Source organism: Homalodisca vitripennis, chromosome 3 (genome assembly GCF_021130785.1).
Source record: "Homalodisca vitripennis isolate AUS2020 chromosome 3, UT_GWSS_2.1, whole genome shotgun sequence".
NCBI lineage: Eukaryota > Metazoa > Arthropoda > Insecta > Hemiptera > Cicadellidae > Homalodisca > Homalodisca vitripennis.
Genome location: NC_060209.1, coordinates 67545926 through 67570495, shown reverse-complemented (window position 1 = coordinate 67570495; position 24570 = coordinate 67545926). Strand labels below are relative to the sequence as shown.

The window sequence follows — 24570 nt, the reverse complement described above, 5'->3', positions numbered from 1 at the left end:
CTGAACAATAACTGTATACAGTCTGGTTTTTATATTGAATTTGAAATAAGAAATGGTGGAAATTAAGATTATGGGATGTAATGTACAGGGTTTTTACAAGGCTTTCTGCAGTCATATCCTCAAGGCTAAGTAGTAGTACAGTAAGTAGCCTTTAATAGTTGGTTAACCCATTGACATCTTAATACTTCTACACCAGTGGCGTAACTAGTTTGATTGCGCCCCAATGCAAGTCTTCCTGGATACTGCTTCGCTACATACGGCATTGTACAATCTCTATCCAATTAGAGAAAGATATATGATATACTAGGTTATTTAGGTTATCATCCTGTCAAAAATGACGGTATTTCTAATTTTTTAATGTTTTATAATCAATGGATTATTAAAACTTATGATGTTATGACTTTTTACTGTTTGTATTTCTTGGTCATATTAGTTTCAAACTTAGTAAAATTTAAATCAATCATTCAATCACCTGGTAATTGGTAAACGTAAACACTAATGTTAAATTTGGCAAAACACCTGGTAAATATTAACTCCAATGATGAATCTTTTGTTTACATTTACATGTTTTGATTGTCAAAGATTATGTACAAACATTTCAATTAGGGCTAACTACAAGACTAGGATCACATTACATACTTTCAATTAATTATTGTACAGTACTTTTTAGGACGATAAAATAAGACTACTTCTTTTTACTTTTTACATTTATTTTACATTTATCCAGTGACATATAAATGATGTAAGAAGCTCCAACATTATCTTAATGTTAATTTTATGCTAAACATGAAACATAGACATTTTAATTGAGGGTTTTAATTCCTACTCCCACTCCCTGACAAAGCCCCTACGGCTCTTTGTTTCTAGGAACCGTCTAGCTAACCTTAACCTTTTTACATCTAAAGACCGAGCTCTCTCATGTTCAATACTAATTACACTAAGGTCACACAGTCTAGTATTGGACATAGAATTTCTTAAGTAGTTCTTAATTATTTTTAGTTTGGAAAAAGACCTTTCACTACTTGCCACAGTCACGGGTAATGTAAGAAACATTATGAATGCAGTACATACGTTTGGCACACTTGATGAAATAAACTTATTTTCAATCAATAGATAATCAGCCAGCTGGCTGATTTTGCTTATTTTATTACTTCTGATGTCGTCTTTGACTATATTTCTAAAGCAAATGACTTCGTTAACTAAATCATGAGTCACATCAGATTCATATTTTTTACAAAAGTCAGAGACTGACTGTACGAGTTGTTCGTCAGAAAACCGTAACAAATTATCTGGGTTTAAAAAACTGAACGTGTCAGTTATACATAACATAGATTTAAACCTTTCGTTTAACTGTGAAATTAAAATATCAACAGCTCTCACAAATACCCTAACTTTAAAGCAATGCACAGGATCACTAAACTCATAGTCACTAGAAAGTTCGTCAAAAAAAGTCTTTACTTTTCTTTTACGTTTGGAGGTCATTGACGAATCAATATTCCACTTAGCAGCTAACCTCCTGGCTTGATCTAGGACATAGTCGAATTCTCCTCGCAGTTGGCTCACAGTATTTAAACACTTCTGAAGGAGATTCTTTGCATCGTCTAGATTAACGTCGGACCTCTGTAGGGTTTTCGACGTGATCTGGATTCTTTCTAAAATTCGACTTTGAAACACTAACATCAAAACAAACTCAAAAGAAGACATTTCCTTTATAAGACCAGTTGCTTCTGCGACTTCATTGTTCTTGCTTGAAGTCAAAATTATTTTCGATAGACACTTCAGCACAGCGACAAAATTTACATTGATTGATAGTAAAGCGTCGTACCTTGACGACCACCTAGTAGGACAGAGTTTTTTCAAGGTTAACTTGATAACACAGGAGTCGGTCAACTCTTTTAAACATTGCCATCTTTTTAGGCTTTGGCCGAAAAATACATAAATACTGTTTATTTTATCATAGAATGATGAAATCTCTGAAATCGATTTCACACTGTCGTTTAAAACTAAATTTAAATTGTGACTAGCACAATGGACATACTCAGCGTTAGGAGACTTTGATTTTATTCTGGTCTGCAGTCCTGTGTAAATTCCATTCATGACAGAAGCGCCATCATATCCTTGACCTCGGCACTTATCAAAAGATATTTTCTTTTCTTCTATAAATTTAACTACAAGATCCTCTAGTCCTTCGGCTGACTGGTCTAGTACTTGCACAAAGCCTAAAAAGGATTCCATTATCTCAAGCTGATTTAGGTCTGGTTTGTATAAAACATATCTTAAGATTATTGATAACTGATCAATTTTCGAAATGTCTTGTGTAGTATCTAAAATGAGAGAAAAAAATGGAGACTGTTGAACATCAGTCAATATTTCACTCAAAATCTGATGAGATGTCAAATGAATAAGCTCGTTTTGAATTGAAGGGCTTAAGTATTTTACCCTACTATCTTCGTTTTCCAGGTGATTCTTTAAAATAGGGTCGTATCTAGAAAGGAGATCAATAATATTCAGAAAATTTCCTGACTCACTCTTAACATTTTTTATGCTCTCAGATCGATGACCTCTAAGAGCTAGATTACAGGTTGAAATTGTTATGATAACATCCAAAATTCTCTTTATTACTTCAACCAGTTTATCTTCTTTGTCATAGAAAAGAGTTTTGATATCTCTATTATTTTTTCTTATTCCATATGCGATACATGCATTAATATGGCACTTACTCAATTCGTGGTCTTTAATTTTTGTTGACAGATTTCTCCAATCATTAATTTTCCCAGTAGACCATGCATTGTTAAAGTTTTTATCAAGTCTGTTAGCAAACAGCCAACATGGTTCACAATACACGCCATTTAAAGACGGAGAGTAACAAAGCCAAAAGCGCTCAATTTTTTGACCAGTTTTCGTTTCGGAAAAATAATAATCTTTCGAAAAGGATCTATTTGTTTTAATGTCTTTAGGGAATGGCCCTTGAGGTCTACACGGTTCGGAGTTCAAAATCCGAGATTTCAATTCATCATTGTTAATATCTTCTGAGAAAAGAGCTATGTCTGTACTCTCTACTCCACCATCATTGCAGATTGTACCAAAGACATCAGTATTTTCTTGTACTGAAATACTTCCGCCAGTTGCTGATGTAGAAGGAGCAGTATATGTAATATTTAAATCAGCAGACTTACTCACATTTTGGTGGACTTCTGAAGTTTGGTTATCGGCAAGAACATTCAATTCGACGATATCTTCTGACGTGGATATTTTACCCCCAAGCCCACATTCATTCTCACCAACACCATCGTCACCTGATTGACTTTGAGAGGTATCAGCAAAATCCCGTTTTTTAAAAAACGTGTCAATCTTTGGTAGTTTCTTCACTTTTTCTTCTTCTTGTTTTTTCCTTTTTCGGAACTCGGCACCACTAGGTCTTTTGTTTCCGTCCATTTCGTTCAATCACAAACAATCATAACGAAATCCATTAAAAACGCACAAATTTTTACGGTAAAAACGGTCCACTGATTTAAATTGTATAACAAATACACAGACAAAATTGTTTTGTAATAAAACTCACACTACTGAACCGCACAATCGTACTAACAAGGACCGACTGACAGGACAGGGTGACTAGTCTGTGAGTGCGCAGCGGCCACCCCTCCCCCGCCGAGACTTGGACTCGCCCAGGCACCCGGCACACGAGAGGGGAGGGGCGGCGGCCTACTACATGCCGCATGACCTTGAGATGCACAGCAGTTACGGAGTAAAACTGAGTTGTGGGGACAGCGCGCGGCTCAGTAGTGTCCCAACATTCAAACTGAACGTATCAGTCCGGCATAGTAACATCGCAGATAACCTAGACTTGAGTGGACTAGTTATCATATTTCATTTCAAATATACTCATCATGAGAATATTTTTAAATAGTGTATTAATAGTTCATACTATTGTACTGTTAGAATAACGAATACAACTCGGTGGTCAAATGTTTTGTTACCCACAAATTTAGCTTCAATTAAAAAAAAAACACTTTTGCGCCCTTCTAGGGCCTGCGCCCCCTGAAGGCCTGTGCCCCAATGCACCACATTGGTTGCATTGGCGTTAGTTACGCCACCGTTCTACACCTGATGTCCATAGGCAAATTTAATTTGAACTGCCAAAAAAAGATTGAAAAGAAGATTGGAGGAATAATTTTGGAACATTGGACAAAGATTTGATTTACAATCATTGGTAAAAGAATACAACATTTCCAAAATTAGTTTTATTATGTATATTATCTTAAAAGATAAATCTTGGACATGTTCAAACAGGCCTAGATAACAATATGTATAAATCATGTTTACAAATCAATTTACCAGTCTTATTGCATAAAAACTTTTTTACTATGCACCTGACTTTATCAACATCTCTTATGGATTTTAGCTCCTTGAAACTCTTAGTACTTTAAGGCATGCTGAAAATAGAGATTAAGAAAGCATATAATCTAAATAACTCAAAAAAGGTCAAAATAAAGTTTTGGTGATATTTAAAGAAATGTATCTCTATTTATCAAGGAGGTACGTAATTCTATCCTGAAAGTCATCTGGGTAATATTCGTCTATTCTAAAGAAAAGCATTTTTATGTCTAAATACCATTTCATCCTGTTTACTATTGGTTATCAGTTGGCCAGTCAGTTGATATGATGTGTAGGAAGCAGCATGGGAAGTACATCCTAAACCACACCCTGGTTGGCCCAGCCAGGGTACTGTCCAGTTTAAAGATTACCAAGTAAGGTACAGGGAAGGACTGGAATTGGTTCTTAGAGGCATCTCCTTTGCAGTCAATGGCGGAGAAAAGGTAAGAAACTACTACAAGCTAGTTACTTTTGGTTGGGCAGAATGAATAAAAATAGGCTTAAACGTATGCTTTTAGAACACAAAATTATTGTATTATAGCTTCTTTAGTGTTTAATCCAACAAACAAGTTTTAAGGTAGTCTTTGTTAGAATTGGTTTTCTGTGTGTTTTAATAATAATAATAATAATAATAATAGTGTTACTTGTAAATATACAGTACGTACTCTAGTAACTTTGGTGAGATAGTTTGAATCCCTTTTTTGAATTCTGTTTATGTACAGTTTATTATAGGAAAATACATTATGACTGTTATTCCAGATCGGCATCGTTGGTCGCACTGGAGCCGGCAAATCCTCTCTCACTCTGAGTCTGTTCCGTATACTGGAGGCTGCTGGAGGACATATTTACATTGATGGTGTGGACATCTCCGAGATTGGACTGGGAGATCTCAGGTCGAAGCTTACCATCATTCCTCAGGTGAGATTATTACAGCTGGCGTAGTTGGTCACACTGGGACTGATAAGTTTTCTTTCACTTTGTCTGTTTTGTATACTGGAAGCTGCTAGGGGACATATTTGCATTGATGGTCTGGACATCTCCAAGATTGAATTGGGATCTCATGTCCAAATTTACAATCATTCTATCACAAGTGTAAGAAAACAAAGGAGTATGTGAGGTGGAATGAAAAGTTTGTTCAGTTCAGTTCACTTTTCTCTTTATGAGTAATAATTATACAGTTGGTAGTATTGAAGGTAACAAACTACCTTTAACTGTGAGCATATTCCATATACTGGATGCTGCACTGAAATTTACATTTCTCGTGATTATCTTGGAAAGTGTTTACAAAATGTCAAACAACACATTTAAGCTGTAATATTTTCTTACTCGTGGCTTGTTTAAGTAAAATTATTTTTCTTACATTAAGTATTTCATTCTCAACCCTCAAGACTGTTTTTGGGTTTTAACTAGACTGGTATTATCAGTCAGATTTTTCCATTAACCAATGGAAGCATCAATGAGATATAGAGGTGAGTTGTAGCCTCAATTTAAAAACCTTTTACTATTTTAGTTTCTCATATCTGACTGTTTACTTCAATCAGCTGCCAAATAAGCAGATCTTAATATGTTTTACTATTCTAAAATTGCTTCACTGACAGTCTGAAAAGCAAAATTAATTTATATCTCATTTAAAAAATTTATACTCCACATAGCTGTCATTTGGTGAGAAAAAGTCACAGACTTGGAGGTGAGATCAAAGTATTTTGTTGACTAACTCGTTGGTATAAGACTTAGTGTAATGTGCAATCATTCCAATGATGAATTAATTTGATTTGAATAATGTTATCCCAGGATCCAGTTCTATTTTCTGGCTCTCTACGTATGAACCTGGACCCATTTGAAGTGCACAGTGACACAGACCTGTGGCAAGCACTGCAACTCGCACATCTCGATGAGTTTACTCTCTCCCACACACAGAAGCTTCACCATTTGATCACTGAGGGTGGAGAGAACCTGAGGTACATTAATATTTTCATACCTCATAATTTGAAAATATTTGTTTAAAATATTAAAGGCTTATTTTTTTCAACAATTTATTTTGGGTGGATTAGTCTAGTAGATAAAATATGCAGTGGTGTGGACTCGTTCTATCTAACGATAAATCTCGTTGAAAACTAGGCTCATGTTACAGTAGGTAAAGTTTGTATTCCAAGTATATATAAATATTTCTTTTAGTTTTTTTTATGTTGGGGCTGTATAAACAAAAACTTACAAACATACATCTATATTAGATATTGATTAATATAATTGACTTCTTTAGTTAAACTATTTTGATTAGTTTAGGTCATACAAGCAAGACCCTGTTTGAATCTAATTCTGTCATATTTGAATAGTTATATTTTTTTATAAAATAAACTACAGGTATTTCCAAATGCCAGAAAATCATACTCAAAAGTGGAAACAACAGCAGTTTTATGAGTACCGTAATAAAAAATTTAGATTAGGATGAGTGTGGTAGTTAAGAACTTTTTCATAGGTATAAAAAATTAAAACACAGCTATTACTTATTGTGATTGAAATAGTTATAGCTTATACTAGCAATTGCCCGCGGCTTCGCATGCAATTTCCCGTTGAAAAACAGTACACTATATTCACGTATTCTTTTTTATCACATTCTAAACATTGCTGAGATAATTGATAGTCGTTCCTACATGAACCTCTTGGGCGCATTATGAAGGTATGTACCATATTTCCTGCCTCTATCTTTCATAGTTTTTGCTTATTTTATTTTTTTATGGTTTTTTTTTTTAAATTTTGCTTATCTTTCAAGGTGTTGATAAGTTATTCAGAACAATTAATTTATTTGGATGAATCTCGATAAACTAATTAGGTTATAAAGAATCAAATTCGGTCTGTTAAAATTAATTTTCTGTCTAAGATATTTCCAGTATTATTGAGGAGTGTGCCTTCAAGAAAATGTATCAAGGAAAACCAATTTCGATTATAAAGCATCTTCTTTCGGCTCTTTTCATTTACCTTCGATCTAACCAAATTCGATTACCTTATGTGCAAACATTCACAGATTTGTACAATGAGGTTGTTTTCATAATAGCGTTTAATAGTATTTTTATTGCATTAGATAGCTTATTGATCATTGGTGCAATCTAAATTTAAAATTAGGCAATGACGTCTTCTATGCAACCAGCATTACACTACTGATCAAGCACTTTACAATAACATTTTTTAAACTTTAAATGTAAACAAATGTTTCTGCCTCTTTGATGAAATGAAATATTTCTTTATTTGAGGTGAAATTAGGGCCTCATGGCCTTTCTTACATTTAACCTCATATACAAACTAGAACAAAATATTTTTATTTCTAAATAATAATAAAACTAAATATTGTATTGTAAACATTTTCAATATGAACAAAAAGTACAACTTTATTTAAGAATAAAAAATAAAAAATGTATAACGATAAAAAGGTATATAAACATATTTATAATCACATACTCACACGCAAAATAATAACATGTACTTGTCGTGGGGGTTCACAGCACCTAATCTAATAGCACCTAATCTCACAGCACCTAAAATTTAACCGTCTAATAGCACCGATTCTCATAGCACCTAATATTATAGTACCTAATCTCACAGCACCTAAGGAAAATGCCCGAGAGTCGCACGGCACCCTAAAAGATCGTGCTGGAGTTTTATAGCACCTAATATCACACCACCTAAAAGGGGAGTGGTGGGGATCGCCGGAAAGGGTAGGCCGCCACCACTGTTCGTGGCCAGTGGCGACCGTCCGTTGAGTCCGCGAGGTTAGGGGAGAGCTCTGAGTTGGTTATTGACACGTGCTGTGCGGGTTGCAATTAACGCGCTCGCCGGAAGAATTGAAGGCGGTGGAACGTTTCGTTTAGGAATTTATATTATGACCCTATTATGTTATTTTTTACCGGATCCCGGCGACCTCTCTCACACACACACTAAACATCTCACTTAAAACGTCTATACCACATTAAAATATACCCCTTTATTACATCTGAAAAAGTTTGACGGCTTAGGTAGTATTAATCTATATATTATAGCGAAGTGAGATATTTTAGATATGTTTATTGATTGTGATAATCAATAATATGAAGAAAAAACACAGTTTTTCTTTTAAATTTAAGCTTTCTCCAATTTAACTCCTCCTAATTCAAAATAATTACAGTTAAAAATATAATATATCATTTGTTGTATGTCTCTTAAAGAACGACATACTGATAATTCAGAGTTCTAAGTTAATAATTAAGGGTAACAAGTTTTTTGGGAAACTCATTAGACTTGTATTTATTTATAAATCACGCAATGCTTATTACTAATAGTCTTTACTTATGAGTGAGGGTGCAGAACAAGCGAGTACACAGTAACTGTGCCGGAACCTTACTACATTATGGCTTAATGAAACACACATACCAACTTGTCCCGTGTGCCAAAATCACAAGATAAAATATCGACAGTTTATATTTTCACACAAACCACAACAGTAAAAATGTTTAAATTAGGCTTGTATGATTCTGGTAAATATATTAATTTAAGGAAAGGCAATTAAATTATCCATTTTACCCAAAACAAACATTTAATTAAACTTATATTTGTAAATTCACTAACAGATAATTTGAGGAAATTAATATTCCTCAAAGCGAAGCGGCCGAATACCTTCCATAATCCTATCACCATCGTCTTTGTTTATATCGGTGTTTTATATTTTCACTGTTTACTTTCATGTTCACTGACACAGTCTTCCGACGAATTTCTGTCCCTCAGTCAAAATATTAGTAAGTCTCTCTACAGCCTCCCCCAGCAATCATTCATTGGTTCAAGCGTTTATATCAATAAACTATTTTTGTATTCTCTACAACTTTCATCCAACAATCAGGCGTAGTCTTTTCCAAAGCTTCTTTATAAATTTTGTGATAGAATTAATAGTGAACGACTTTTTATTTTTGCGACATGTAAATTAATTTAAGCCCATATTAGTTCAAATCGCGTGGAGCTTGACTGTCACTAGAAGTTCAACTTTTTCATGTCTGAACTAAAGTGACTCCTTTCTAGTAAACCCATCCTGTAATTTCTGCCTTTTATCTTTTGCTCACAGGTGCTTTAAATATTTATTTTGAGAATTATACAGTGTATTATACATAGCAATAACTACATCTTTCATTAATATAATCCACCCATAGGGGTAGAAATAGACTTGGAATTCTTAGAAGACCTTCCCTATGTCCTATGTACATAAAATGTGGCACACACATGCCTCATAACTTTCACAGAAAATACAATAGCGTCTTTATGAAGATTAACTACCATAGCGACTGAAATATAAAATTGCAAACCCTAGAAAAAGTATATTATTATTTTTCATCATCCCGCTATCCGAAAAAAGTTTAAATTTCACACACACACACACACACACACACACACACACACACACACACCACACACACACACACAGTTCTCGTCATATAAATTGATTATACAACGTATGTTAAAGAAGATAAACCTAGATTACTCGTTTTCATGGAAGTAGTACCCGCTATAAAAAACTACGTTTTGCTTTGTAAACTTCCCCTTCCTTACTTCCTTGTAAACTTCCTTTGTAAACTCGGGGAGCCCATTGTCTTGATAATGTTTTTTAGTCTGCCTAGATCAGGTTATTTCATGCAACATCTTTATTTTTCTTTCTCGGATCGTAATGGGCTTATTTTAAAATATTCAAAAGAATACTTTGTCTGAAACATCTAAAACCTTGCTAAATCCAAAAGTACAAGTGACACATTTTATTTTAATTTTTCCAGAATCCTCTATTGATGATCTGACAAACCATGTGTTTTCACATGATTGGAATGTCGTACTTAGTAATGGACAGAGTATTCTCTACCCAAAAACTCGTTCATGCATATTTCTTCATTTCAGTTCATAAATAAACATTTTTACTCTACAGTGAAAAAACAACGTTCCACAGTTAGTGAGATTAAAGGTCGAAATCAAAATTATTGGTATAGTGGGGAACTGGACCAAATGAAAGAAATTTTTGTTTTTTGGAGAAATCGACAAAACTTTTCTACTAGTGACAGGCTTCGTGTTAACTATTTAAATCTCTAGAAATGTTATAAAAAGTCCGTAGAAGATGCGAACTCACAATGTCGCAAAAATATAAAATAGCAGTAACCAATATAAGGCTTAGGGAGAGGTTTTTTAACGCCAATATAAGGCGTTTTCGGTGCAGATAATCGAAAAATACAACCATTGAGCATCTCAATCGACATTATCAATAAATAATCACTCCAGGTAACTTAAACCATTTGTTTTATCAATTCGGTTAACATCAAAATAAAGGGTAGTATCAAAAAAAGCCTCGTGTTAATAGAATGAACTTAATAAGAAATTACCATATTTTGAAAGAAAAACATTTATCTTTGTAGAAGTCTCAATTGATGAGGTCATTAAAGCTGTCAAAAGAGTTTAAAAAATCAGAAAGCAAAGACATTTATACCAAATCTAACAATATATTTTAACGAATTTACCATACGTTTTTGAACCCATTAACTATACGTATATCTGCCCGATTCTTAAGAAAGGGTCTAGGAGTTTCCCTGGAAGCTATTGCCCAGTATAAATTTTACCTGTCCTGAAATAATAGAAACTGTTTTACATCATGAACCTTTTGCGTATCTGGAAAATAATATCAATCTAAATTTATTACAATAGAAGAGGTAAATACACCATTGATGCAGTTTTATTCACTAATTAAGGAGGTCCTAAACACTTTTGAGATTAAAGCCTTTGCTCAGGTAACATATTTTGACTTGAGCAGGGCCTTAAAACTTAACTATTACGGTATTAATGGGAATCCGGCTTTAAAAGAGTTCTTTAAAGACTATTTATCTAACCGCAGGCGAAAAGTTTGTTTCTATTAATGGAAATCGGTCCAACAATTTGGTGATCGGGATTGTTGTACCTAAGGGTCAGTCCTGGGCCCTATTATGTTTTTATTACGAGTATATATAAATTAATTTCCCTACCGTTGTTAGGTTAAAATCTCTTTTAAATATGCTAACGACACAACTCTTTAGAATATCCATACAAACTTTGACAAACTACAAGTTCTTGTCATTGGAATCAGTTGAGAAAGCCTCAGTGTGGTTTAGATCAAATGGACCTTTACTAAATAAAGTCAAAACTCAAAACATTTGTTTACTTTACGACAAACCCCTACAATTGACACACCAAATTATTTCTTTTCTTGTGCTAAAATTTCTAGGAATATTTTGGTAGAGTAATTTTCTTTACTTAGACGTATTATAAATTGTGTTACTGAAAAATATTTTAAATCTGCATACTATGCTATTTTTAATCAATAGCAAGGTATGGCCTAATATTATTGGGTAATAGCGCTAAAATTAATGAAATCGTTATCCTGAAAAACAAAGCTATCAGAATAATAACAAAATCACAACCACTAGGACACTGTGAAACCACTTTTTATTAAGCTTTGGTGGAAACTTTTATAAATTTATATATTTTTGACTCAGTATTGTATATTACAAAAAACATGTCATCATTAATTTTGACTAGCAACTTGCATAATTATAATAGCAGAAATAAATATAATATTGTTATTGAGCATTGCAGATTAAACAAAAAACAAAATAGGCATGTTATAATTACTCAGAAGACAAATTGCAATATTTGTTGTATTTTTCACGAGGCACTCCTGCTGCGTGCCTCGTACTGTGCAGTGTGCCTGATGTCAAAGGTCTACACATGTGGTATTTCCTTGTGCCTTGTGCCAGTGCACTGAGTGCTGAGACACACTGCATGGTTGCCAGGTTAATCTCCAATGCCCGTTATGTAGGCAAGTAAGCCAGGCAATAATTAGAGTTTTATTTCTGATAATTATAATTTTTTATATACAATAAAAAACCGAAATTGAAAGCCTATTTTTGTTCTATATTATAAAATTTTTATTTCTTTCCTATGTAATACATCCTGTATAAATAGATACAATGAAATGGATATGTTATTAATAGTATCATATGGAACATTTTAAGAGGTATTGAGATTGCGTCCTAAACAATTAATAATAACTTTGATCCTCAAAAATCAGGAAGATTAATTTTAACAACAATCAGTCTACAAGTAGACTGCGGCAAACTTCTTAACGGCGCAGTGGGAGGACTGAGAGTAGCCGATCTCACTCAGTATATACCAGCAACAAAAGTGTTAATATAACGTTTTGATGTTGTCGTCTTGCACTGTATGTCATATTATATGGGTCTTCTGAAGCCTTAACTGTATACTTGTTCTCAGTTTTTTCAAGTAATGTTCTAATAGTCCTCATCCTCTTTTTAAGATTCACGACTTGTTTAACATGGTCTCATACATTCATTTTTAATCTATGAATGTTCAGCTTTGACAATGTAATTTAAAAATTAATTTAAATTTGTTATGCAATCATTACTAAGAGAGATATTCGCGCCAATACACCAAAATTCAGAGATAGCAGGCTGATTAATAATTTTTATAAAAAGACTCATAACAAGTTGTTATTTTCTTTGAACAACCAAAACAAGACACGCTCTTATAATTGCGTTACTGGCGCAATCTGTAATAAGATATATATCCCACTAATATTATAAATGAGAAAGTTTGAATGTTTGGATATTTGGGATGTTTGTATGTTTAGATGTTAAGATGTTTGTCCTCGAATCACGCTGAAACTGGCTATAACGGATTGTGCTGAAATTTGGGAACCGGTATAGCTTTTGGTCTGAAGTAACACTTAGAGTAGCTGTTAACACTTTCAGCTGAAGTTTATCAAAGAGGCAGAACATGTGTTTACATTTAAATTTGAGTAAATATTGAATTATTGTAAAGTGCCTAATCAGTAGTGTAATGTAGATTGCAAATACGAAGTTATTTAATTTTAAATTTAGATTGCGCCAATGATCAATAATCCATCCACAATAGAAATGCTATTTATACGCTGTTATAACAACTACCTTATTGTATAAAGCTGTGAATGCAAATACGTAATCTAATCTGGTTAGTTCCTTTAACATTGTGTATGGCCTTTTTACTGTAGTTATTGAAAATCAAATCGAGATAATATTGCCCTAATACTTGAAAGCATATACCCCTAATACATATTTAGCGATCGGTAAAAATATCAAAATCACTTAATCATCAAAATTTAACCTAAGTTAGATTCCGATACCAACGTATGAGACCATTGTTTTGGTTAGTGCAACAGCATAAATCAATTGTGGAACTGTAAATAGATTAGACCGGGGGTGAATTTAAACGACCAGAAACAGACCCATATTGACCGCAGCAATTTTTTGAGTTGTACGATACACTTACGTCATTGGGATAAAAAGGCTAACTCTTATTGTTACTGAAGCCATCGAAGAACTTCAATAAATTAACATGGAATGTGGGAGGGAAATACTAATCAGTAAATAGTAAAACTGTTTCACTTTACGACTTCAGGATCCCAAATCTCTGTTCTTTAAACTTAAATCTAAATTGGATCAGGAGATTGGAATAGCTTTGAGTGACTATCGATTATCTCTAGACTGTTATTATGTTATAGAAAAAGAATACATAGATATATTGTCCAGTTTTTCAACAGAAAATTGCGTGCGATGCCGCGGGTAACTGCTAGTATATATATATATATATATAAATTTTGCTGTCTACGTATCTACTGATCAAGCACCGTTCTGAAATTTAATTTGTATTAAAAATGTTTCAGCCTGTTTTACGAACATGAACTGAGTGTCAACAACTTTTAAATACTCAGTTTAAAATTCGATTATGAAACAATATTAGAATAGTTTTAAAATTGTAAAATATTCCAGGCAACTATTTTGATCCACCTCTTCTTATAAAATTTCTTAACATTTCAACGGATTACTAAAAATTTGTCGAAATAAGAAGAATATGTTGTGATTTATTTTTATGTGTAATATGTAGGTCTTATTTGTAATCGTACTATGGATATTATTTCATATAAGCCCATAAGCCAGATTGAAAGAATTTAGACATCTACACTTTTTTTTAAATGTATACTCATGCCATTTATAGACAACAATATGCAATTTTTTAATAGAATATTAAAATAATATTCTTAAATCAATTTTTCAACTTCAAGTTAAAGTTCAATCTTCTTTATTATCTAAAAATACATAATATAAATAAAATTTACCTCCCAGTGCACCTCAAGTCGCGCGTGCGGGAGTTCAGTTTGAATCATAATTACAATTATCTTAGTGTTCATTGTCCAATTCATATTTCCATAACATTGTCTTCACTTAAACTAAATTCATAAACTAGCCAAAAGCAGTGTAAATCTAATAAATGGTATACCACGAGATTATTATAATATTACTTAGAAATCAGCAGCATTAACAATATGTACAAAAAAATGTAATTATAAGCATTACAAATTTATAAGCAATAATAAATAGAAAAAAAAATTGTATGGGCTCCTTAAATTCACCCATTTGTTCCTTAAAAGTAATATCAAATTTTTAAATTGAGCCTTAACGGTATCCTCCATTTTGACAAAACTTCTTCTTTCAATTTGGCCAAAACGTCCTTAGTAATTGTTTATTTTTGCTATTTACTCTTACCCGAGCCAACAGTTCTTACACATCCATGATTCACGACGTACTTGTCCCATGCAATTCCATGTGCTTTCTAAAATATCAGCACAAACGAAGTGTAGATTTGTTTTACATTGAGAACAAACAGGCACTCACATGAGGCAGAAGATCGTCGCAAACGGCACAATCACTCATCTTGATAACACGGAGAACACCATTGAGTTAAATATTAAAAACTAAATATAATCCATTTTTTGTACAGTTTGATTTTTTTTACTATAAAAAGCTCAGGTTAGTTCCGTTATTTTATGGAATGAATTATAGTAATTGCAGTTTGACTTATAAGTTTATATAGTAATATTATAAAATAAATATATTTTTTAATGCAATGTAAAGAACCGCCTATTTATTAACGCTTTATGAAAAATCGAAAGGCTTTATTGAAATGGTTTGTTGTGCGTCCGTCTGTGCGATAACCTCTTATTATAAAGGCCCTAGTGACTTCAAAACTTGGTACATATGCTCTTATTGGTCTAAATAAGAACTTTATTGATTTTAAGATAACGAAGAAATCGTCTGTGGCGCTACCACTTATGTTACAACTCTGTCGAGTCTTTCAATGCTTCTAACATCGTTCGGGTTATTTTAAGTAATCTCGTATTTGGTTCACAAAAACATCATATATGTATAGTACTTGTATTCATTATAACACTTATCTAGCAGTTTGGCATGAAATAGCTAGATTTTTTCGGCTTGAAAGTATAAAACTCGTGAGTCAAATAATTTCACTGTTATAGAACATTGGGAGGTTAAAAAGCTAAACTATAGTTCTTCTAATGGTTGAAATTCCCTATGGATGTTACATTTTAATCCAAATAAATTTGCTTTTTATGTAAGTCATGATACTTACGTGTATAAAATATTTTACTTTGACGTAGGGAAATTGCAGAATAAGTTATGAATGATTTAAGGCTTTGCCTATTTTTATATAGATTTGAATGCAAATTATTACCGGTTTCAGTGCACGGAATATACGATTTGAACACATTTAATTCCAATGACGATAAAAACTTAATAAAAATGTAAAAACACACAATGAAATTAGATGAACAAATAATTTTACATTATTGGAATATGTGCAAGATTTGCGGTTTGGCCTAAACATTCATCCAAATTCAAGGTAAATAATTTTTTGGTGCCATTATTAGTTTGTAATCAACAAACCGCCGCACGCCCATGCGCAACGGACCCTTCTCTTGTGCGAGGAGACAATATTGTCTATCTCGGGTCACCTCGCCTTGTGCTGTCGACTGCTCGCCCTGCTGTAGAGGACAGAAATGGCGGGTCGTCGGAGCGGGGTGAGGGGCAAGGTTGGATTCTCCTCCATCCCCTCTGTCCCCACCAAGGCCCCTTTGGAACAAAGCGAGAGGTGCTGTGACACTGAAACTTGAAACAGTCTCACGGCACCTAAACGAACCGTGGATCGTTGCACACTACCTAACCTTATAGCGCCTAATATCACAGCACCTAAATGACGACTTTTTTTCTGTAGGTGGTATGAGATTAGGTGCTAAAAGATTAGGTGCTATGAAGCCGCACCGTACTTGTATATAATGCATATAAGAAACACAACTCAAACCACTCACACATCTCACACTCTACTTATGCCAGTGCAACCGCAGCGAAGAGACCTATGCCGACCCCGCCCCAACCATCCGCCCCACAAACCGCGTGGTGCTCTCTCAGCGACGCCACGAACCGAGGACGACTCTCCAAGGATGTTATACTACGAGGAAGGGAATTCCACAGACGACATGCCGTTACTACAAAAGACTTGTCATATACAGCAGTTCTGTGCAACGGCATGCGGAGCACAGACGAACCAGAGCGAGTTCTATCCACTTTGAGAGACAAATTGGAAATCGTTTAAGAAATAATTTGGAAAGCCAGAATTTAAAATTGAATGGACCAATGTTAAGATTTTTATTGATCTGAGGTCATTCAACTTCAAAATCTTTGAATTAATATAATAGGGTGTTATATGCTCATCTCTCCTGAAATCAAATGCATATCTCATACAATAATTTTGGGTTCTCTGGAGTTTTTCACCCAAAGCCACAGTCATGTCGTTCATCACACTGTTACAGTAAGAAAAGTGAGACAGTATGAGTACTTTAACCAACAACAGTTTTATGTGAAGTGGCAAAAACCTCTGCAGTTTTTTCAGTGAATGCATTGATGCAAAAACTTTCTTACAGGTCTCTGTCACTGCATTAGTCCAGCTAAGAGTACAGTTTATTGTCAGCCCTAAGTTCCTAACTTTATCGTAATAAGGTAGTACAGTTCCATTCACAGTAACGTTACGTATAGATGTAAAATCGATCAAAGATCGAGAGCGGTAATGAGATATCACAATTAGTTTAGTTTTGTCGTGGTTTAGTTTAAGTCCGTGTTTACTAGTCCAGTCCAGTACATTTTTTATGTCAGAGTTGATCATGGTAATGCCATCATTGATTTGGTGTATGTTAACATGGAGATATATCTGGAGGTCATCGGCATACATGTGGGACTTGCAGTGTACCAGTACCGTGCTCAAGTCATTAACGTACAACACAAACAAGAGAGGACCAAGTATGGAACCCTGAGGAACACCACACTCAACACTCAGCCAGTCGGATGTTATGTCACCTACTTGTACACACTGCCTTCTGCCAGACAGATAAGACCTCAGCCATTGCAGGACATTTTCTGAAAAACCAATTATTCTCAATTTAGCCAATAGTAGTCTGTAGTTTACACAATCAAAAGCCTTTGAAAAATCAAAGAGTGTCAGTATTGTGCTTAGTTTTTGGTCCATTGCGAATCGTATATCGTCAGTGACTTTCAGTAAAGCAGTTTCAGTACTATGTCCTGTTCGAAATCCGGATTGTAAATGATTTAGAACGTTATTTCGTGTTAAATAATCAGTAATCTGGCAGTGCACAATTTTTTCAAGGCCCTTGGATAGAGCAGGCAGAATACTAATTGGTCTGAATTCTTGGCAAGATGTTGGAACTGAGGTCTTGTTCAATGGGCGGACAATAGCAGACTTCCAAAGTGAAGGGAAAATACCCTGTCTCAGTGACATGTTGAAAATGTATGTGATTATTGGGAGGATTGCAAAAAGAATGTTTTTTATTAATTGAATTTTTATGCCGTCAGACCCTTCAGCATTATTGCCAATACGGCGAATGGCTTTCAAAACGTCTGATTGTATAACAGGTTTGAAAGTAAATTTGTCATATTCGTGCCGATTGATAGGCATATTTAGAAGTTCTTTAGCATAATCCGTAACTTGGTTTGTATTGACAGTCTGTCAACATGAAACAAAATAGTCATTAAGATCATTTAAGGGTAATTGGATCGGAGGAGAAGCGCGGTCTTTGCCCAAACCAAGTTTTCTAACATTGCGCCACAAATCGCTAGATGACTGTTTCTTTTCAAACAGTTTACGCGTGTATCTCAATCTGGAATTTCGTAGAAGTTGTTTAACTCTATTTCTAATTTGTCGATATTGAACTATTAAAACGGGGTCACTAGCTCGACGAGCTCTCCTATACAGGGTATCACGTTGAGCCATGAAGCTAAGAATTTCACACGTGATCCAAGGCACTGGGCACCGCTTTGTTATGCGTTTGGTAACAACTGGTGCATGTTTATCGTATAGCCCCAGAATGGTGGTGTTAAAAGCTTCAACCATGTCATCGACAGATTGCAATGTCTGTAGATTCTGCCATGGGGTCGAATAAACATCATACATAAAAGAGGCTTCGTCCATACTTTTAAAATCTCTGTATTTAATAAATTTTACTTTTGGCTTTGGAACTTTGACCTTGATAACACAGTACACAAGATCGTGACGTGAAACTGCTGGAATTGGAAGCTGCCCTAGATGCGTCACATCAGAGGGATCAGTAACAACTAGAAGGTCCAGAAGGGTGTCTGACTCAGCAGTGTAATGTATCGGGGCTAAATAGTTTGATGAACTTCAGCTGAAAGTATTAACAGCTGTTAAGTATCAGTTCGCTTTGTATTACGTGTCATAATGCAGTCTGTCGGATACAATATAAAACACTCCAACATCAACAACAATATTTATAATTAAAAAATTAATTAAATAAACTATTTAAATTGGACTAAATTGTGAATCTGAACCATTCTCGAATCCCCTTCAACACACACACAAAATTTCGTCAAAATCGATCCAGTTGTTTAGGAGGAGTTCAGTCACATATACACAAACACAAGAAATATATATATATAAAAGATATAAAGACTAGCAGTTACCCGCGGCTTCGCACGCATTTTCTTGTTGAAAACTCGGACAATATATTCATATATTTTTTATCTATGACATAAAAACACTCCTGAGATAATCGATAGTCACTCAAAGCTATTCTAATCTCCTGATCCATTTTAGATTTAAGTTTAAAGAACAGTGTTTTGGGGTCCTGAAGTCATAAAGTGAAACAGTTTTTATAAGATTCGTATTCCCTCCAACATTTCATGATAATTTATTGAAGTGCTCTGACAATTTCAGTAACAATAAGATTTAGCCTTTTTATCCCACTGACGAAAGTGTATCATCCAACTAAAAAGTTGCTGCGGTCAATATCAGTCTGTTCTGGTCATTTAAGTTCACCCCCGGTCTAATCTATTTACAGTTCCACAATTGATTTATGCTGTTGCACTAACCAAAACAATAGTCTCATATGTTGGTTTCGGAGCGTATAAATAGCATTTCCATGGCATTAGATGGATTATTGATCATTGGCGCGATCAAAATTTAAAATTAGATAATAACTTCGTCTCTGCAATCTTCAATACACTACTAATCAAGCAGTTTACAGTAATTTAATAGTTACCAAAACTTCAATGTATGAGGAATAAGTTCACTTAATTGATTGAGGGCTATTACTATTGTTTTACTCTATTATTCTTATGTTGTAGTGTTGGACAACGTCAGTTGGTATGCCTGGCTCGAGCTTTGTTGCGAAAGACACAGATTTTAATTTTAGATGAGGCTACAGCTGCAGTAGACTTAGAGACTGATGACTTGATACAGCAGACAATACGCAGAGAGTTTAAAAAATGTACAGTGCTCATAATAGCTCACAGACTCAACACCATCATGGACTCTGACAGGTGAGTATCTGGTATACCTAGATTGTAGATGTCTTGGATATAACAAACAATATGCTGAGAGTTCCAGAACTGTACAGTGCTTACAATAACCCACTGGCAATTGACAAATTTCTGTATTTACTCTTTCTCAAGAAAAGTATTGTATCAAACATTTTTTACAGGAACTAAAACAAAACTAAGTAGGTGAGAAAGTTTATCTCAAACGTGCACCGCTTGCTCTCTCAAAAGATTCTTCAGGATTGTAGATGGTTTCAGACATATGACAATTCTGCAGTATTCTCCTTAAAAAGATAGGATTACTATTTTTTATTTCAGGTGGTAGCATGTTGTACAGCCTTGCATCTACATAGGAAGGCTTCATGGTGAAAAGACTTGTTATGTGTGTGGGAAGTACAAATCATTTGTGTATATAGTGTTGTAGTCTGTAGTCATGGACATGAGTATTCTTTGACAAACCGAGACCGACAGCATAGAGGATGGTCACTACTATATATACCTATGGCACTGTCATCATCCCCAACTCTTTGAAAGTATCTGCAGCTGTCACGATGTTGCTCTCTTTTACCATTAGTATCATTTTTATAGTACTTGTTAACAGAGGAAGTTCCCCAAAGAACGAATACGTACCTTATATGGGATTGGAATAGAAAAAAAATAGGTTTTTATTGCTAGGAGATTAGTGCTGATTGCCTTGACTCTTTTTAGAACAAAAAAATGAGGAGTTAAGTTTTTGACTTAGGCAGTTAAGATGGCCGTTCAAGGAGAGTCGTTTGTCTAAGATTGATCTGAACCTAAGTGATAATTGAATGTCACAGTTTGTACGTCAGGCAGTCCGGATAATTTTCTTTTGAGATGCCCCATTGTCAGTTATTTTGATTTGTCTTCATTGTGTACTAGGTAATTGTTTAGGCAATATCCATGTGCCATATTTATAGCAATGCAATTCAATATCCCCAGTGCTCCAACCGATCTGTTTGTTGTTGATGATGAGAGCAGTGTCATCAGCATACATGATTAGATGACAAAAAGCTTAAGGTATTTTCTAAGGTATTCAGTGTATAGCACAAAGCACTAGACCCAGTACTGAATCCTGAGAAATGCCTCTATTTATCTTCAGAGGTGATGACCTGGTAGTTTTTGTTAGGCTGCTCTTTAATTGCTTCAGCTCCACCATCTGCGTACAATCGTACAAGAAACTTAAATCCAGCTCAGAGTAATGTCTGTGATTCCAAGAGAGGTCAACTTCTCATAGTCAGGCCATGATCAAGGCAATTGAAAGCCTTGCTGAGCTGACAGGTGAGTACCTGGTTTATCTTGCTACTTAGGAGTAAATGACTTGATATAACAGATAATACACATAAAGTACTGGAACTGTACAATGCTCTCAATAACTCTTAGGCTGAACATCATAATGGACTCTTACAGGTGAGTGCATTTGGTATAAAATAAAAGTGAATGGCAACATCAGATCATCTGCAGAGAGTTCTGGATCTCGCAGTTTTCACAGTTGCCAACAGCATGATGACAAAAAGCTCTCACAACAGACACAATACTCCTCTACATTCAGACACTTCCGTTCCTCTTTGCAAGTAATGCCAGCAGTGTTGATTATCCATCACAACAGACAGATAATGATTTGCAAATATGTTTTGCTGGTAGAAATGATTCATTGGTCTTTAGTTTGGCATAAGGAAGATTTTACCCCACGTTATGTTGCTGGATTGGTCACGGTGTTGTTTAATTCTATTTGGGGTACTATCTAGGCAGGCAAGAAACCTGTAACGTCATTGATTTACAAACTTTCTGGAAGTAGTGGGACACGAACATGACTTTGAAGAGTTTTGTGTGTAAATAAATCTCCAATAAAAAATTGTTCTGTGGGAAATATAAGGTGTTGTTAAGCACCCTTCTCAAAATATCGTGCCTGTGTTACGATCCCTACCATCCTTCCTGCTTGGTAATTTTCTACACAATATATAGGTTTTGTTTCATCTTTAAGATGACATATTACGTTAAAAGGTGCTTGAATAGTTTTCATAAACATTGCGATATGTTTTACTTTATAGCTAATTAGTGACAGAGCTAATCTCAGCAGATTCAATTATCGAATCTCGGCAATCATTTCTCTGGTCTGAATCTGTTTTGAAGTTTAAGTGGCTCCAGAAGATTAAGTTATTACATGTCACTATTATAAATATAGCACATGAAGGAGTTAGTTAAAACTTTGAATTACATGATCGTGTACTTAAGAACAGTGGGAAACACCATATAAAAATTATAATAATCAATTATGTTGAAGAAGATAGTGTGTAGTTTAAATTTAGTAGAGGAAAATATTTTATAATAAATTGTCATAATTTGTAACCTATACTAATTTATATGTGACGTTTATTAAATAGATCAATATAATGATTAATATATACATTTATTGTTTTAGGGTGATTGTGTTGGATGAAGGAAAAGTTAAAGAGTTTGACTCACCTACACATCTACTGAAGCAGCCAGAATCAATCTTTTATGGAATGGCTAAAGATTCTGGTCTTATATAATAGAATATTCTTTTAGCAAATAATTATTTTATTATTTCGTTAAGTTATTTAAGAAATGTATTGGCTGGTGTTGATATCACTTGTGATTATGTCTTGTATGGATATCCAAGTCCTGTGCTATTGCTGCAATGATAGTAAGAAGGAATCTCAATCCTAAATTTATCAATTTTACAATAAGCGTTTTGTTATGTTATACATACATTTTTATACTGTGGCTTGTTCATGAAACATTTTCTCTGTATTTTAGTAAAAGTGAAGTGTAAAGACAACAAAAATCACTGTTCTGAAAAGTAATATCATAGTCATAAAATTGATTCTTTTTCCACATCAACATGTGAAGAGAATAGCCTCAATAGCACCAGAACACAATTTATTATGCTTTTATTTGGACTCATTTTCAGTTTATATTGCACAAAAGCCCTCCCATTAGTAATTTCTTAAAACTAAAAATAGAAAGATACAATAGTTAAGGCCTTTTTAACAATCTATTGTGTCCACGTCGATGTAGATGGAGCTGTTGGTTGCGCTAAATTAAAACACAAAGACATTAGAAAATCACCTTATTTGAAATTCAAGACCTGTCCTAATGCAATTTGTAATATACTCATCATCATATGTTGGTATTGTAGTAATGTCTCTGAACTGATCGAAACTATTCATGTTTAATGATTTTTTTTGTTTTCACAATCTCCACTAGATGCTAAAAATTTAAAAAATAGTTATAAAATAATTACATAAAAAATTAAGTAAGGCAAACGAATAATCTGTTGTTTATTATGTTAATATGATGTTCTAATCAAAAATATACTGTTCTTGAAATTTTCATTTCATTCATCTTTTCTATTCTAAAATATTACAACCTGAATGACTCCCACCCATAGTTTTGATTCTGGGTAAGCTTGTGAACTGTTTGACTGCATAAAAACTTACAGTAAAATAATGATTAATATATTTAATAGATTGCCATGACTAGTGCTTGTTTTGAGGCAGAACATAGTAGAACAATGTTCCGGTACCTCTCTCTAAAGAAAAAGCTCTTTTGGTTTGCACAGGAAACTTTCTTAGGCTCTCCAGAAACGCTCAGCATGAAAACACATTTATGAGTTCTCATTCATATTTTCAACATTTTCTTGGGGGCCAAGATCCCCTTTCTTTTGAAAGTATTCCCCATACCTCCCAGACTAAGAAACCAAGCACTGGTCATGACTATAGATTTCTGTTACATCTATTGATTGAAAATTATAGCACCATTGTAATATATTATACTTTTCTTCAACTTTTAGCATTTACAGTCAATTGAACAAATAATCTTAAGTAAGATAAGATAGTTCTTCAGTTATGAATTATTTTGATTTGTATTATAAACACTAATGGTGAAGTTAAAGATCATATAATAAATTATATGGGTTTATAAATTGTTTTGTTTGGCCACTGAATGATTTTCAAAACCTCTTCCTCTTACCTTTGCAATGTTCTCAATTAGAGCAGATTGGCCTCTTGAGAGATTCCCTCTTGATGACTTTAAGTTTATAAACTGAACATGGACAATGCCTCGTTCCAAAAACTTGCGTTTAAGCAAATTAAAAAGGTAATTGTTAATTGTTGTTACCTTTTTATTTACTAAGCTGTCAGAACAACCAAAGCGCATGTGGCTCAGCTAAACTATACTGCTTTTAAACTGTATAATAAAATAATGTACCTAAGTGAAGGGGTAATTTTTTAATCATCTGAAATTCTACTCTCGAAGACAAGGACTGAAGTTGTTTGTTTTTATAAAGCATCATCAGGAAATTTTACTGTTTTAATGGACAAACTTAAAAGAGTCTTTTCAAGTACGGAAGGTGGTAATCAAAATATTGTTA

General features: G+C 34.1%; 1 protein-coding gene across 1 annotated transcript in view; it reads left to right on the top strand.

The window, feature by feature from the left end:
* Window positions 1-24126, top strand: part of LOC124357018 (multidrug resistance-associated protein 1-like) — an 80187-nt gene extending 56061 nt beyond the window's left edge. Inside the window, exons 19-23 of the mRNA XM_046808389.1 lie at window positions 4674-4820; window positions 5137-5295; window positions 6169-6335; window positions 19965-20159; window positions 22597-24126. Coding sequence (XP_046664345.1) covers window positions 4674-4820; window positions 5137-5295; window positions 6169-6335; window positions 19965-20159; window positions 22597-22708 — 780 coding nt within the window. The 3' untranslated portion in view covers window positions 22709-24126. The remainder of the gene's footprint in view (window positions 1-4673; window positions 4821-5136; window positions 5296-6168; window positions 6336-19964; window positions 20160-22596) is intronic.
* The last annotated feature ends 444 nt before the right edge of the window (window positions 24127-24570 follow it).